Source organism: Monomorium pharaonis, chromosome 1, assembly GCF_013373865.1.
Source record: "Monomorium pharaonis isolate MP-MQ-018 chromosome 1, ASM1337386v2, whole genome shotgun sequence".
NCBI classification, from domain to species: domain Eukaryota; kingdom Metazoa; phylum Arthropoda; class Insecta; order Hymenoptera; family Formicidae; genus Monomorium; species Monomorium pharaonis.
The window spans coordinates 17,461,477-17,474,495 of record NC_050467.1 but is presented as its reverse complement, the minus strand read 5'-3'; the positions used below and the strand labels follow the sequence as shown (position 1 = coordinate 17,474,495).

General features: G+C 25.7%; 1 protein-coding gene across 7 annotated transcripts in view; it reads right to left on the bottom strand.

Moving 5' to 3' along the window:
* LOC105832521 (nose resistant to fluoxetine protein 6) overlaps window positions 1–8,861 on the bottom strand; it is a 10,674-nt gene extending 1,813 nt beyond the window's left edge. The window contains exons 1-11 of one of the 7 annotated variants that reach the window (XM_036284809.1): window positions 8,683–8,846; window positions 8,079–8,359; window positions 6,955–7,196; window positions 5,188–5,381; window positions 4,044–4,138; window positions 1,661–1,888; window positions 1,375–1,582; window positions 1,007–1,172; window positions 854–933; window positions 645–740; window positions 457–586 (exon numbers count right to left, since the gene is read on the bottom strand). In XM_036284809.1, the coding sequence (XP_036140702.1) occupies window positions 457–586; window positions 645–740; window positions 854–933; window positions 1,007–1,172; window positions 1,375–1,582; window positions 1,661–1,888; window positions 4,044–4,138; window positions 5,188–5,381; window positions 6,955–7,196; window positions 8,079–8,359; window positions 8,683–8,753 (1,791 nt within the window). In that variant the 5' untranslated portion in view covers window positions 8,754–8,846. Of the gene's footprint in view, window positions 1–456; window positions 587–644; window positions 741–853; window positions 934–1,006; window positions 1,173–1,374; window positions 1,583–1,660; window positions 1,889–4,043; window positions 4,139–5,187; window positions 5,382–6,954; window positions 7,197–8,078 lie in introns of all 7 variants that reach the window. The other 6 variants (XM_036284476.1, XM_036285849.1, XM_036285501.1 and 3 more) reach the window with 6 other exon arrangements.
* Window positions 8,862–13,019: the final 4,158 nt, after the last annotated feature.

Sequence of the window (13,019 nt, the reverse complement as noted above, 5' to 3'; positions counted from 1 at the left end):
TTTATATAAATATATAATTTTGTAACAAAATATTATGACTTTTTAAAAATAAAACCATTTTTTACATTAATTTTTGTGATGGTCATATTATCATTTCTCTTTTTCTTTGACGTATTATACATTGTTGATACTTTTTTTATAAATAATATGTTATATAATAGATATTTCATATCTTTAAATGTAAAATTTAATGAACAATACTTTGATGAATATAATTAATCGTTAAGTTTCAATTTAAAATATTGATTATTAATAAAGTTAATGTATAAAATGTAAATAAGTGGTCATATTTCCACCTTCTTTTTTAATTAACAGAAAAATTTCTGTGAACCGTTTGGGATATGCGATTTGTGTTAAATTTTCTAACTGTATAATGAAAATTAATAAATAATTAGTACAGTCCATAATTATTTAAATATCCATTTCTTTTTAATACGTATAAGAATAATACTTAACTCTTTTCAAAAGCAAATTATTATTTAATTTTAATAAAATATAACCTGCAATTATTCCAATAATGTATGAATTTATTCTCGTCCATGGTGGGATGTATAAAATATCTCGGAGTCTATATAGTTCATCATATCTGTAACGAAAGCTTTTTTAAATAATTTCTCGATAAAGAAGATATTTTAATAACTTACGTTGGTACATATGTATATATGTATGAAATATAACCGCTTAGAATACTGGAGCTTATTAAAAGTGCACCCAATATCATAACAGCAGCGTAAAAGTACCTATAATTAAAAAAATATACATATATTTAAATATATACGGAAGAGCCACATTAAATGTAATACAGCGTAAAACACATACACATATCCATTACTATTTATAGCAGATTACTTACATAGTCGATAAAATTAATATTGCCACAGTGATAATATAAAATTGCATTTCATCAGCTAGATACCAGCTCCAACTCATGCACTGTTATAAAATTTCAGAAAGTTTTTATATTTAACCATATTACTAAGCCGATTTTAATTAAATATGTTTATACCATTGCGTCGATACCAAAGAAATTATTTATGTACAATAGATTTCTCCACCAATACTTCGCACAAATTTCATGCGATCTCTCGTACATATAAATTTGCGATACTTTGTCAAACCAAGCGGAGCTTAATTGTAATATTCCTAACACCATCATATATGCCGGTGTCAACCTTAACAAATTTATATTATTAATATTTAAAAAAGAACAATTATTTACTCATATACATTAAAATTAAAAAATTAATTTTTTAATTTTACATACATATGCATATATTATGGACGTAGACTTTTTATTGATTAATGCAGTAATTTTATTACATTTATTATTATTTTTTGTTATCTGCGCGAATTAAAATAATGAAAAAAACATACCGAATAAATCTTTTTATTATATGTATAAAGAATTCAGTTAATTTCTCTTTGCATCGAATCTGTTCAGTCAGTATTTTATCTCTCAAATACAAATAAGTCACTAAAAATCCACTTGAAAAAAAGTAAATATCGACTGATATAAATCCAATAAATACGTCAAATAAATAAGACAGATTCTCAATAAATCTCCACAATATTATCTTATTATCTGTGAATAAAAAGCAATTTTTATTATATGAGAGAAATAAAAAATAAGAGATGAAAAATTATCCTAAATTTTACTCACCGACAGAATCCAATGTAAAATATATGCTGTGACCTATAATTATCATACACATATTTAGAAATTTTAAGCCATGAATGACCGGTATTGTTTCAGCATCTAATTTTGTACTAAATATTTTTCTCGTATTTGTGTAAGCGGAGAAACATATTATTATTTTTTCAATTACTCTTTTCCAATGCGAAGACGAATTTAATTTTGTTTCCCTTTCTTTAGACGCGTCTTTGATACCTAAATATTTCGAAACCTTTAGTAATACATTTAATGTAAAAATGAAAACGTTTAAGATTAAGAATAATATTATTAAATAAGAGAAATTTATATACGTACATACATTCTGTAAAACGAGTATCCGGAATTATTATATAAAATACAAAATACTTGTTTAATTATCAATATTGATTTTGTTTCCTTTAAAATAGATTTCATCGGATACATCAATACACGTGTACCAACGTTGAACCCAATCCTTAATGCGTATACTTTTTAAACGCTAAAGTTGGTATTAATTGTTTTGAGCTTGTTCTGCAAATTTTCTTTTATAGCTTTAATCAATTGAAACGCTTTCCCCGAAGTGATAACTTGAGTTTGAAAAAGAAGGCACTACATTTGGAGAATACTCGTGCTTGATTAATGATGTTTGTTGAGTTTTTGGTCAAACATTCGCGACGGCGCATTATTATGGTGCAAAATCTAAGAATTAATTGTTTTTATATAAATTTGACCTTTTCCGGTGAATATTCTCACGCAAACGCCTCATTATAACGCCCAAGTAACTTTATTTATTAACTGTTTATCCAGAACGAGACTGGCCTTCTTTGAATGTCTTTGAATGCCAATTATATGTTTGTACTTTCCACAGACGTGACTTACCAAAGGCCTTTTGTAGCATTTTCAATGATTCAGCACAAAAAATTTCGTTGGCAACGCAAAATTTAAGATAAATTCTTTGCTCGACAAAATCCATTATGTAAATCGCAAAACACTCTTGAATTCAGCTAATGGCTAACATAAACAGCTGCTGTAACCCAACTAACACAGTCTAGCTATATTAGTTACGACAGCAAAATGTGGCTAGTATAACATCCTGCCATTTTTGAATATTAATTTATAGATATATTAAAAATATTTATTTATTAAATTATTTTTACGTCTTATTAATTTATTTACTAAAGTAGCAAATGTAGTGAAATGGCTACGATAACGTTGTTGCAGTTTAAATCAGCATTTCTCTAGCACAGTTACTGCCACATTATTAAAACGTTTTGTTATAGCAACAAAAATGGGAACATTTTTAGATTTTAAAAATGTTGCTGCTATTTGGCTGTATAGTTATTTTGTTGTAAAGAGGTTATTATAACTTTTTTATAGCAATATGGCTGTATAATTAAATAGTAACATTTTTTAAACCTAAAAATGATATTCTGTTTTTGGTGCTACAAAACATTATTAAAATGTTATAATGATGTTGTGTGTGGCAGTAACTGTACTAGACGAAAATGGTACGTGATTTAAACTGCAACAACATTCTCGCAGCAGTTTTACAGCTTTACATGCTACATGGGAAACAAACTGACAGCGTTCAAACTTTGCATGGGAATGGTAAGTATAATACATAGTGCTGCCAGTGCTTACACACAAAAAATTTTTTTTGATATCTTTATCGTGAGACTTAAATAACAAATTCTGGGTACTTTTTTATTACAGAATGTACATACATACGTACGTATGTACAAAAATATGTACGTACATACATACACGCGCGAATAAGCCGTATGCACAAGATATAAATAATCAAATTTTTACAATCACCATATACTGCGCGCCGGAAACTTTGTCAGTCACAAAACACACTTTTTTTTCTCTGAAATATGTAATTTTACAAATTAAATTGACTAGTAATTTAATGTTTTTTGATGTTAACAAGCATCTATATATATAAGAATTAAATCCGGTGGAATTTAATTTAACATTTTAGAGTCTTGTTAGCATCAAAAAACATTGCTAGTCAATTTGATTTGTAATATTACATATTCCGATAAAAATTTGAGATATTACATATTCCGTTTGACTGACGAATTTGTCAGCGCGCAGTGTGATACTGGTGATTGTAAAAAGGGATTAATTATACACGTGAACATGTAGTGTTGACTTGTACAAACGATATTAAATATATATACGTATATTTCTATCTATTTGTTAATTTTATTAATTAAAATAATAATTTAAAATTTGATAAATAATTAGTAAACAAATAAGCTAAATAATTCAGGTTTAATATCAAGAAAGTAAACCTAACATTTAAAAGATAAAATCTATAGTATGTTAAAATTGTAAGTATCTTATTAATGAAAATTTTAAATAGTTTTTTATATGATACACTTACTGTCAATTTTCTTATTTTTTTGAATATTTTTTTTATGCACGAATATATCATATATTGTTCCGATTGTTGTCATAAAACAAAGTCCTAAAGATACACTGTAAATAAAATATTTATTTATTTATTTTTTTATATTAAAAAAATAAAGTTAATGTAAAAATTTTTTATTACATTTTATTGCTATATAATATTACTATTATATTATAGTATATACTATTATACATTTACACAGTAAAAAAAGTGTTTTCTTGTTAAAAAATATCCTGGTTAAAACTTTTATGTCAAAATTTAACATATTTGCTTGTTACTTTAACATATTGCTGTTGTGTTAATTCAAGTAAAGTGTTAAATTATTAGAATAACACTAAAAAAAAGTGTAAAAGTAACACAATGTGTACGTACTTTTAATATTACACAATAAATATGTTCCTTATTATTAGTGATAGGATTTATCTGTTAAAATTTACAGAAAAAAACATTGAATTTACTCTATAATTGGGTTTTAACAAGGACCATTTCAAAGTCAAGGACTTTACTATTTATCCTGAGAGGGCGCATTTTTCGTAAAAAAGATTCATCTACTGGGTAAATAAAAGGGGCTCGCCAAGAACAGAGAACCAAGTACGATTGCATTCACATATATTATAATATTGGACTGATTAGTCCAATAATATACACACATAAAATTTTATGATCCTGGAATAAGCAATTGTAAAAAATTTTTTTAACATTTTAAAAATAATTATTATTTAACATATATGATATGTTAAATTAATATATACAACGTGTTAAAGTAATATTATGATCGTGTTAAGATAACATATATAATATGTTATTGTAATACGTTATATATGTTATATTAACATTATTATAATGTTAAAGTAACATATTACATGTGCTACTTTGACATAATTTCTTCATTAAATTGTTACATAAAAATTATGTCAAATTATAACATTTACATTTATTTTTATGTTAAAATATAATATAATATTTATGTTGCTATTTAATATATGCTTAATATGTTAAATTAACAGAAAAATTTTTGTGGACTGTTTTGGACATGCGATATCTGTTAAATTTAACACAATTTTTTTTATACTGTGTACAGTATTATTAATTAATCGTTTTCTTCCTTGAGACATACCAGATAAAAAGTAATGCACCCCCGGATAGCCCCTTGTTATTGTTTTTTAGATTTTTAACTTGGATCAGATAAAGGTCCGCAAAGTAAAGATTGCTTGTTAAAATATTTTTATCATGTAATATTCTTTTCAAAATAAAACTTAGATGATTTATAGAACACGATGCTGGCAGACAGAGTCCTAGCGTTATCACATCCTAAGATAAAACAATATGCTGAAGCATCTTTTTATTCTTTTATTACATAAAAATTATATAAACTTATATATAAATAATAATTAAATACTTAATAATCGATTCCACTCGCAATTTTTTATTAGGAATTCCAAATAAATAAAACAACGTTCTGACCATCGCTTGCGGTCTTTTTTAAATAATTATAAACTATAATATATAACTATAAATTAATTACTTTTTTTAAAGGTAAAAAAGGGCGCCACGTGTGTGTGATTCTTTAAAGTGTTTTTTTAATGATGTTTAGTTTGGTCAATGTATGAGGCCTCACAATTTGCATCTGAACTTATAGACAACCTCCGTTTTTTTTCGTAATTCAAGTTATCTTTATATTTTTTAATAATTCTATCCAGTTTTTTGGTGCTATAAAAATAGTCTGTACGCCAAATTTATTAAAATTAAATGCAACTAACATTTTCGCTAATACTGCCGAAAAATAACAAACTACACTTTTTTTAACATCAAATTTTATTTTTCAACATTTTATTGCCATTGCAAAAATCATCACGCTTTTTAAATTTATTTATTCCAATATTTATGTGTTTCTTAATTAACTTTTTTGCAAAGCAATTATTGATGATACTATTTTCCACGATTTTAATGTTATTTTTGTGAATTTTTTTATCAAAGAACAGAATTGCTTGCTCGATTAGGCTAATAATTGTATTAATTTTATATTTTAATGGGCGACTAAAGTAGAAATTAATATATTGTCCTAAGAACGTCGGTTTTCTGGACCAATTTGTAATTAATTTCTTATTCTCTCTAATTATTCGTGTTCAAAGAAGTTATAGAAATATTTAATTTAACGTTACATGTGAATTTTAATCTAGGGTAATAGTTATTAAATATTGCAAAAGCACTTAATTTATTTAAATCACTCTTTGGTAAAATTGCGAAAATGTCATCGACATATTTATAGAAAACCTTGAATTCGAATTTTTACTGTCGCAACCATACTTTGAATATCATCTACCATGTTCGGATATCTCTTATTCGAAGCATGGTTGCGGATTTGTTACATAAGTTTTTACACAGAAAATAACACATTAACCACAAAGACAATTATATTTTAAATGAGTTTGTTAAATGTAAAAGGTTCTTACGTGAAAATGATGTCATTGTCACAAAAGCAGACAAAGGTCAGATCACGGTGAAATGCTAAATAACCAATCTGTAAGCTAAAGAATGATCCAACCAATAAGCTTGTGTCAGTTACCAAAAATATAGCGTGACAATTTTATTATTGATACATTTATTTATAAAAATTTGAATCGCACAAATGGTAACCTTCCGAGATGATATGAACTGTCCAAGGTTTATAAGACTAGTTTTCTATTTAGAATTATAGTTTCAAATATAAGTAGCCCACTCATACAATGTGGCTAAACACTTCATGATATTCATCAACGTTGTGATGTTTATTTAATGTTTCCAATAAAGGTGCTAGTTGAGTCGACTATAAAGTATTTAATTATTATTGTTAATATTGCGGACAATAAAGATTTTAGTATTTTTTATTTGTTTATAAACTTACCTTGTGAAATAAATTTACATGATATTGAAAAGTACTATTGTATTTAAAGTGAGCAACAAAGTAATTTATTTCGAAAGGCGGAAATTCTTGTTGCGGATCGCGATACTGCGTATTATTTAATATTTTCTGTGATGAGATTAATGGACTTCTATTCATCGTATCGAGACACTGACTACGACTGCCTAACCAATAATTATTCCCGTAAAGAAAACCTGGTTTAAGTCCACCACTGGAATCTAAGACTAATAATAAAAATTAGAATGTCATTATTTACTTGAAACAAATGAATGCTAGCTTTTACTTTTTATTAATTAATTTCTTAATGTTTCCATTCTTAATACTTTTATTAACATGAACGTGTAACACTCGGGTATTCTATAAACAGCTAAATTATAAAAAACGAGGCCGACGAATATTGTGAAAATAAAATTGTGGAAATTCGCAATTCTTAAGGGGATGCTAAAGTGCTCGTCTAATTTGAAAATTAGAAGATTGAGGTCGATAATATAGAGTCATTTGTGCATTAAGGGGATGCTGGAATCAGTCTATTTTACTGATTAAACGCTATTATTTTTTAATTGAGCTAATATCTTTTTATCAATTTCATAGAATTATAAATTCTCTTCCAGAATTAAAGTATAGACAATAACATAGGGTGTTAGTATCAATTTTATTTAAAAAACGACAAGAATTAGAAAATTATACTTTTGTTTTCGGTTTCTGCAGTTGATTTTTATCTACAACACTAAGTTTTAAAGACCCTGTATATACAAATTAAAAGACACAAGCATTTATTGAAGAGAAATAAAGAAAATCGGCTGTAATGTGTCGGATTCATAAAACATTTGTAGCACTGCTTTCTGAAAACATAAATTTCGTCATTTTTTAATATCTAAAATGCTTTTAATTTCAAGCGGTGCCACAAATGTATACGAAAAATATACAATAATAACTGATGGTAAATTTGTTTAATGCAAAATTAATTTTTGTGAAATGCTTTTTATGTCGATAGATTCTCATGCTCCGTTCTTATTTTTATAATTGTTATTTTTCTTTGCTTACTTTATTGATCTAGCCGTTAATGAGTTAATATGAATATGACTATGATTACGAATTTTACCTACTTTTTAAGCTCCACAGTATTCGATGATTAACAGCGTCTCGAAAGCTCTGTAATTCTTTTCCACAAGTTGTTGAGTTCAAAAAATCGGCTTTTGAAGCAATGACATAAACTGGTGATATTTGACTACTAGTGCCATTAAATTCTTGGGTATGTACAGAAACACAGAGTAATAGAACTAAGCTTATATAGATGCACCAAGTAAATTGAAATTGTCGGTACAACATCACAGGGCTTTTTTCTGTAGCAGTCATTCTTACTTCTTCAATACCGATAAATACATACCTGTTGTATAATGATGAAATCAGTTTTGAAAAAAGCGAACTTATTTTTATTAGAATAAAGGCATTTGTATATGTGGGAGAATTGAGCGTTGAAATGCACAAAAAAACTTTTGAGCCGAACATTTTAACTTCTTAACAACAAGAAAAATAAGGAAAGTTACGTTCTGATATGCACAAATTTTTTAATATGTTATACTGAAAAATTAAAAAAATGTATTTTAATGTACAGGCGGACAAAATATCTGGCTATATAAAGTTAACTGCGTTCTAAAATTTGTATAGTACATGTAACGCATTTTATACAGAAATCGAAACGCAGCTAACTTTATATGGCAAGACATTTCGTGTACTGTGCAGTGAATATTGGAATACGGCCTTAGTAAAATTGTTAGCATACAATAACAGTAAGTTAATTATTCGACCGATAAATGTTTTAAACATAAAGATAAAGTTAATATTGTCTATTTCGGTCTGCAACAGATCTTGTGTGGTGTTGAATATAATTTTTCTATGAATTTTAATATTTTCTTACTATATATACATTGAAAAAAAATACTAGATACAAATAAATATTTTTCTGAATAGTGCCAAGAAAATATTTTATAAAAAATTAATAATATTTATTTAAAACAAGTACCAGTTTTCTATAATTTAGAAAATATTACTTGTTTGAAATAATTGTTATTGATTTTTTATAAAATATTTTCTTGGCACTATTCAGAAAAATATTTATTTGTATCTAGCAATTTTTTTTTCAGTGTAAAGCACGCGCCGACAGTTTTGTCAGTTATTCAGAAGCAACTTTAAAATTCCCTTTTCCCGAAAAAACTATAAATAATTTATTGCGAAAAATAATACTTTAGTTAAAATTCAAACATAAATCTTTCATTATTCCGTGAAGGCGTCTTCCAATTAGACTGTCGAAATATTATACTTTGCAATAACTAACGCAATAAATGAAATTATTAAATGATTAAATATATCACTTTTTCAATACAACTATGATTACGAATTTTACCTACTTTTTAAGCTCTACAGTATTCTTGATCAACAGCATCTCGGAAGTTCTGTAATTCTTTTTCACATGTTGTTGAGCAATGGTATAAAATGACGATATTTGACATATTCTTGAGGATTCTTGAGTATTCTTGAGATGTTACGGAAACACAGAAGCATAAAACTTTTTTTAAATTTCACTGTTTCAATTTAGGGGAACTTGGGCACAGTGGCTCAAGGGGCACAATGGATCATTGGTTATAATTGCGCTACTATTACTTCTAGAAACATCGCTCTTAAAGCACATAAGTTATGGTTTATGTCACTACCGAGTAAACATCAATATCTTGTAGAAATCTAAAAGACATCTTATTCAAGATGTTTTCAAGACATTTCTAAAAGATATCTAAAAGATATCTAAGAAGATTTTGTTGAAGATATCTTCATAGAATTTCTAAAAGATATTTAAAAGACATCTAAAAGACATCTTAAGATGTCTTAAAAATTTTTGAATTGACATGTCAAAGATATTTAAATGAAAGATCTCTACAAGATATCTTCCCAGACAGCAAGGAGACATCTTATAGTAGCTCTTTATGAATTACATAAATTTTTATGAGTTCAAGGTAAAATTAAAATTTTAAATTAAGAAATAATTATTTTTTAAATAAGGCAACGTACTTGTTTCTTTATTTTTGTAGACAACACTTATAGCTTTTTTAATTTTAAATTTTAATTTTTAAAATTGTTTAAAAAAGAATTATTTTTTAAATAAGGTAAAATTACAATTTACAAAAATAAAGAAACAAATACGTTATATTCTTAAAGAACTCATTATGACCAGCTCATAAAATGCTTATTTAAGTGGCGCATAAGATGACAATACGAGCACCTTAACATCTTTTTTGGAAAATTAAGGAAATCATAAAAATTTATGTAATTCATAAAGAGCTACTATAAGATGTCTTCTTGCTGTCTGGGATATCTTGTAGAGATCTTTTATTTAGATATCTTTGACACGTCTAATTAAAAAATTTTAATTTTTTAAATTTAAATAAAAAAGCTACAAATGTTATCTGCAAAAATAAAGAAACGAATACGTTGCCTTGTTAAAAAAATAATTATTTTTTAAACTACCCAAAATTATAATTTAAAATTAAGGAATAATTATTTTTTAAATAAGGCAACGTATTCGTTTTTTTATTTTTGTAGATAACATTTTTAACTTTTTTAATTTTCAATTTTAATTTTTAACTTTAACTAGATATTTTTGAAACACATAAACTTTAATTTGTTAACTGTTTTTTAAAGTTTTAAAAATTTATTTGTGTAAAAGAAAAAATTATAAAAGAAACAATGATTAAAAAAGACACGTTTCCACATAAACGACAATATTTCTTTATTATTCCATGTAAATTTAATTTACAAACAAAATGTTAAATATATTTTATGGTTAATTAAATAAATTATTTAATTAAGTAACGCGCGCTTCGCTGTTATATGACTTATTATTTATTTTCAGAAAATTTGAAGATTTAAAAAACTTTTGTTTCTTCGATAATTGTACAAACTTTGATAATTTCACAAAATTAATGTTGAGAAATTAATATATTTTTTTAACAAAATCAAGTTAAAGTTAATAGCTTATAAAATTAATTTTCTCAAGTTAAAAATTGCATAAACGAAAAACTGATTTAGTTGAAAGGTAGGTTAAACTAATTCCAGTTAAGGATGTATTGGACTGAAGTTCAAAATGGTACAATGTTGCTAAAAATTTGTAAAATTGTTCTTTTAGTTTTCCTAATGTACTGCAAAAAATTGAAAACGCATTCACTAAACGGTTGCTGAGTTATAACTATTTTAATTTTCACTGATTTTACATGGTATCCTTTTCTATCTTATGGAAAAAGACGATCTTGACGGATGAAACAGCTAAAAAATATAGAAGAAATAGTACCAGTGTTTTGAATTTTTTTGTACATCTAGTATATGAATAGATGAAAATATCTGCCAAGTTTCAATTGTCTTCACTACATCGTTTTAAAGAAATAAAATATAACTTGAGATAACTGTATTTTTATTGTCAAAAGTTTAAACTCAAGTGAAAAAAATCGCAAATACGTGAAAAATACCTTTGTAAGAGTAAAAATAAGACTCCAACTATCGTTCAAGTTTCTTACATGTAGATTTATTATGCGTTAGGCGTAGATATTTAAATATTTCAAATTTCATGCACTTTTGTCTAACAATAAGATTGTATGTCCAATACATCCTTAAATTTAAAGTTAATTTTGGAAAACGTTATTTATATTTATATTAAATTAGAAAGTCATAATTCGTTTAAACTAGATTATCAAAACAATTATAATTAGATTAGATCATAAAATAAATTTAACATTTATTTGTAAATTAAATTTATATAGAATAACAAAGAAATATTATCGATTATTTGGAAATGTATTTTTTCTTTCACAATTTTTTCTTTTACACAGATAAATTTTCAAAACTTTGGAAAAAGTTAACGAGTTAAAGTTTATGTGTTTCAAAAATATGTAGTTAAAGTTAAAAATTAAAATTTGAAATTAATAAAATTAAAAATCAATAGCTTTTTAACTTTATTATTAACTTTTAACATTTTATAAAATATTCATAAAATGTAACTTAAATAATCACTCTTTTTTCCGAAACTGAAGACCTAATAATATTAGGTGCTAGAGTGATGTCACCTTCTTCGTAGTTCATCTCACTGACAAGGACAAAAATGTTTTAGTATTAAAATTAAAAAAGTTGGCCAAAAAAGGGTTGATTTACCTCTAGAGGTAAAAAATGTATTTTATACATATATTTTGAAGATCAATTCTAGAATTGCTTTAAGATATCTATAAACGTTTTGTATCGATCATTGCCTAAGGGGAAATTGCAAAATAATGTTTTGTACAGAAAGAAATTTTAAACAATAAAATCTGATATAAATCAAAACGTCTAGTAAAAAATAAGCAATCCAAACTTTTAATTATTATAAGTTAACCGAACAAATTTGGTAATGCAAATGATAAAAACAAATAGTCAAGTTTGGTTTCACATGTTTTGGTATAGGTAATCAAATGAATCTGATTGCATTCTGAAAGTGTTTTATTGTAATTTAATGGTAATTTTAATTATAAAACTAGAAACTTTGTTAATTTTTATCAATTGTACGTTTCACGTTCTTTCAACCATTATGTAGTTAAAATAACCAGACACTTGGATATTATAACTAGATCAACAATAGTCAAACTTTAACTGTTGTTAGAGCTAAATATTCTAATTGGTTACCAGAATATTTCATTGTAATAACTAAGAGATTTATTCAGCCCAACAAAATTTTGTTGAACCAAACATGTCTTGTTAATTCAACTATGGTTGTTTTTTCCACGCGTTTAAGAAGACACAAAATCGTTTAAGAGACGATTAGATTGAGAGAAAGAAATATATATCTTCTACAAATACAAATATTTGAATTTATTTACCTTGAATTATTCTTAAGATACTTTTGCAAATGGGTTGTAGATGCGGGTCCTTTTCTACTGCGTCTTATCCACTTTTTCTTTTGTTGTCTTTTTCAAATATTTTTATTGAGAACGGCAACCAAAATAAATTTTATTTTGTGGACGTTCTTCGTAGTG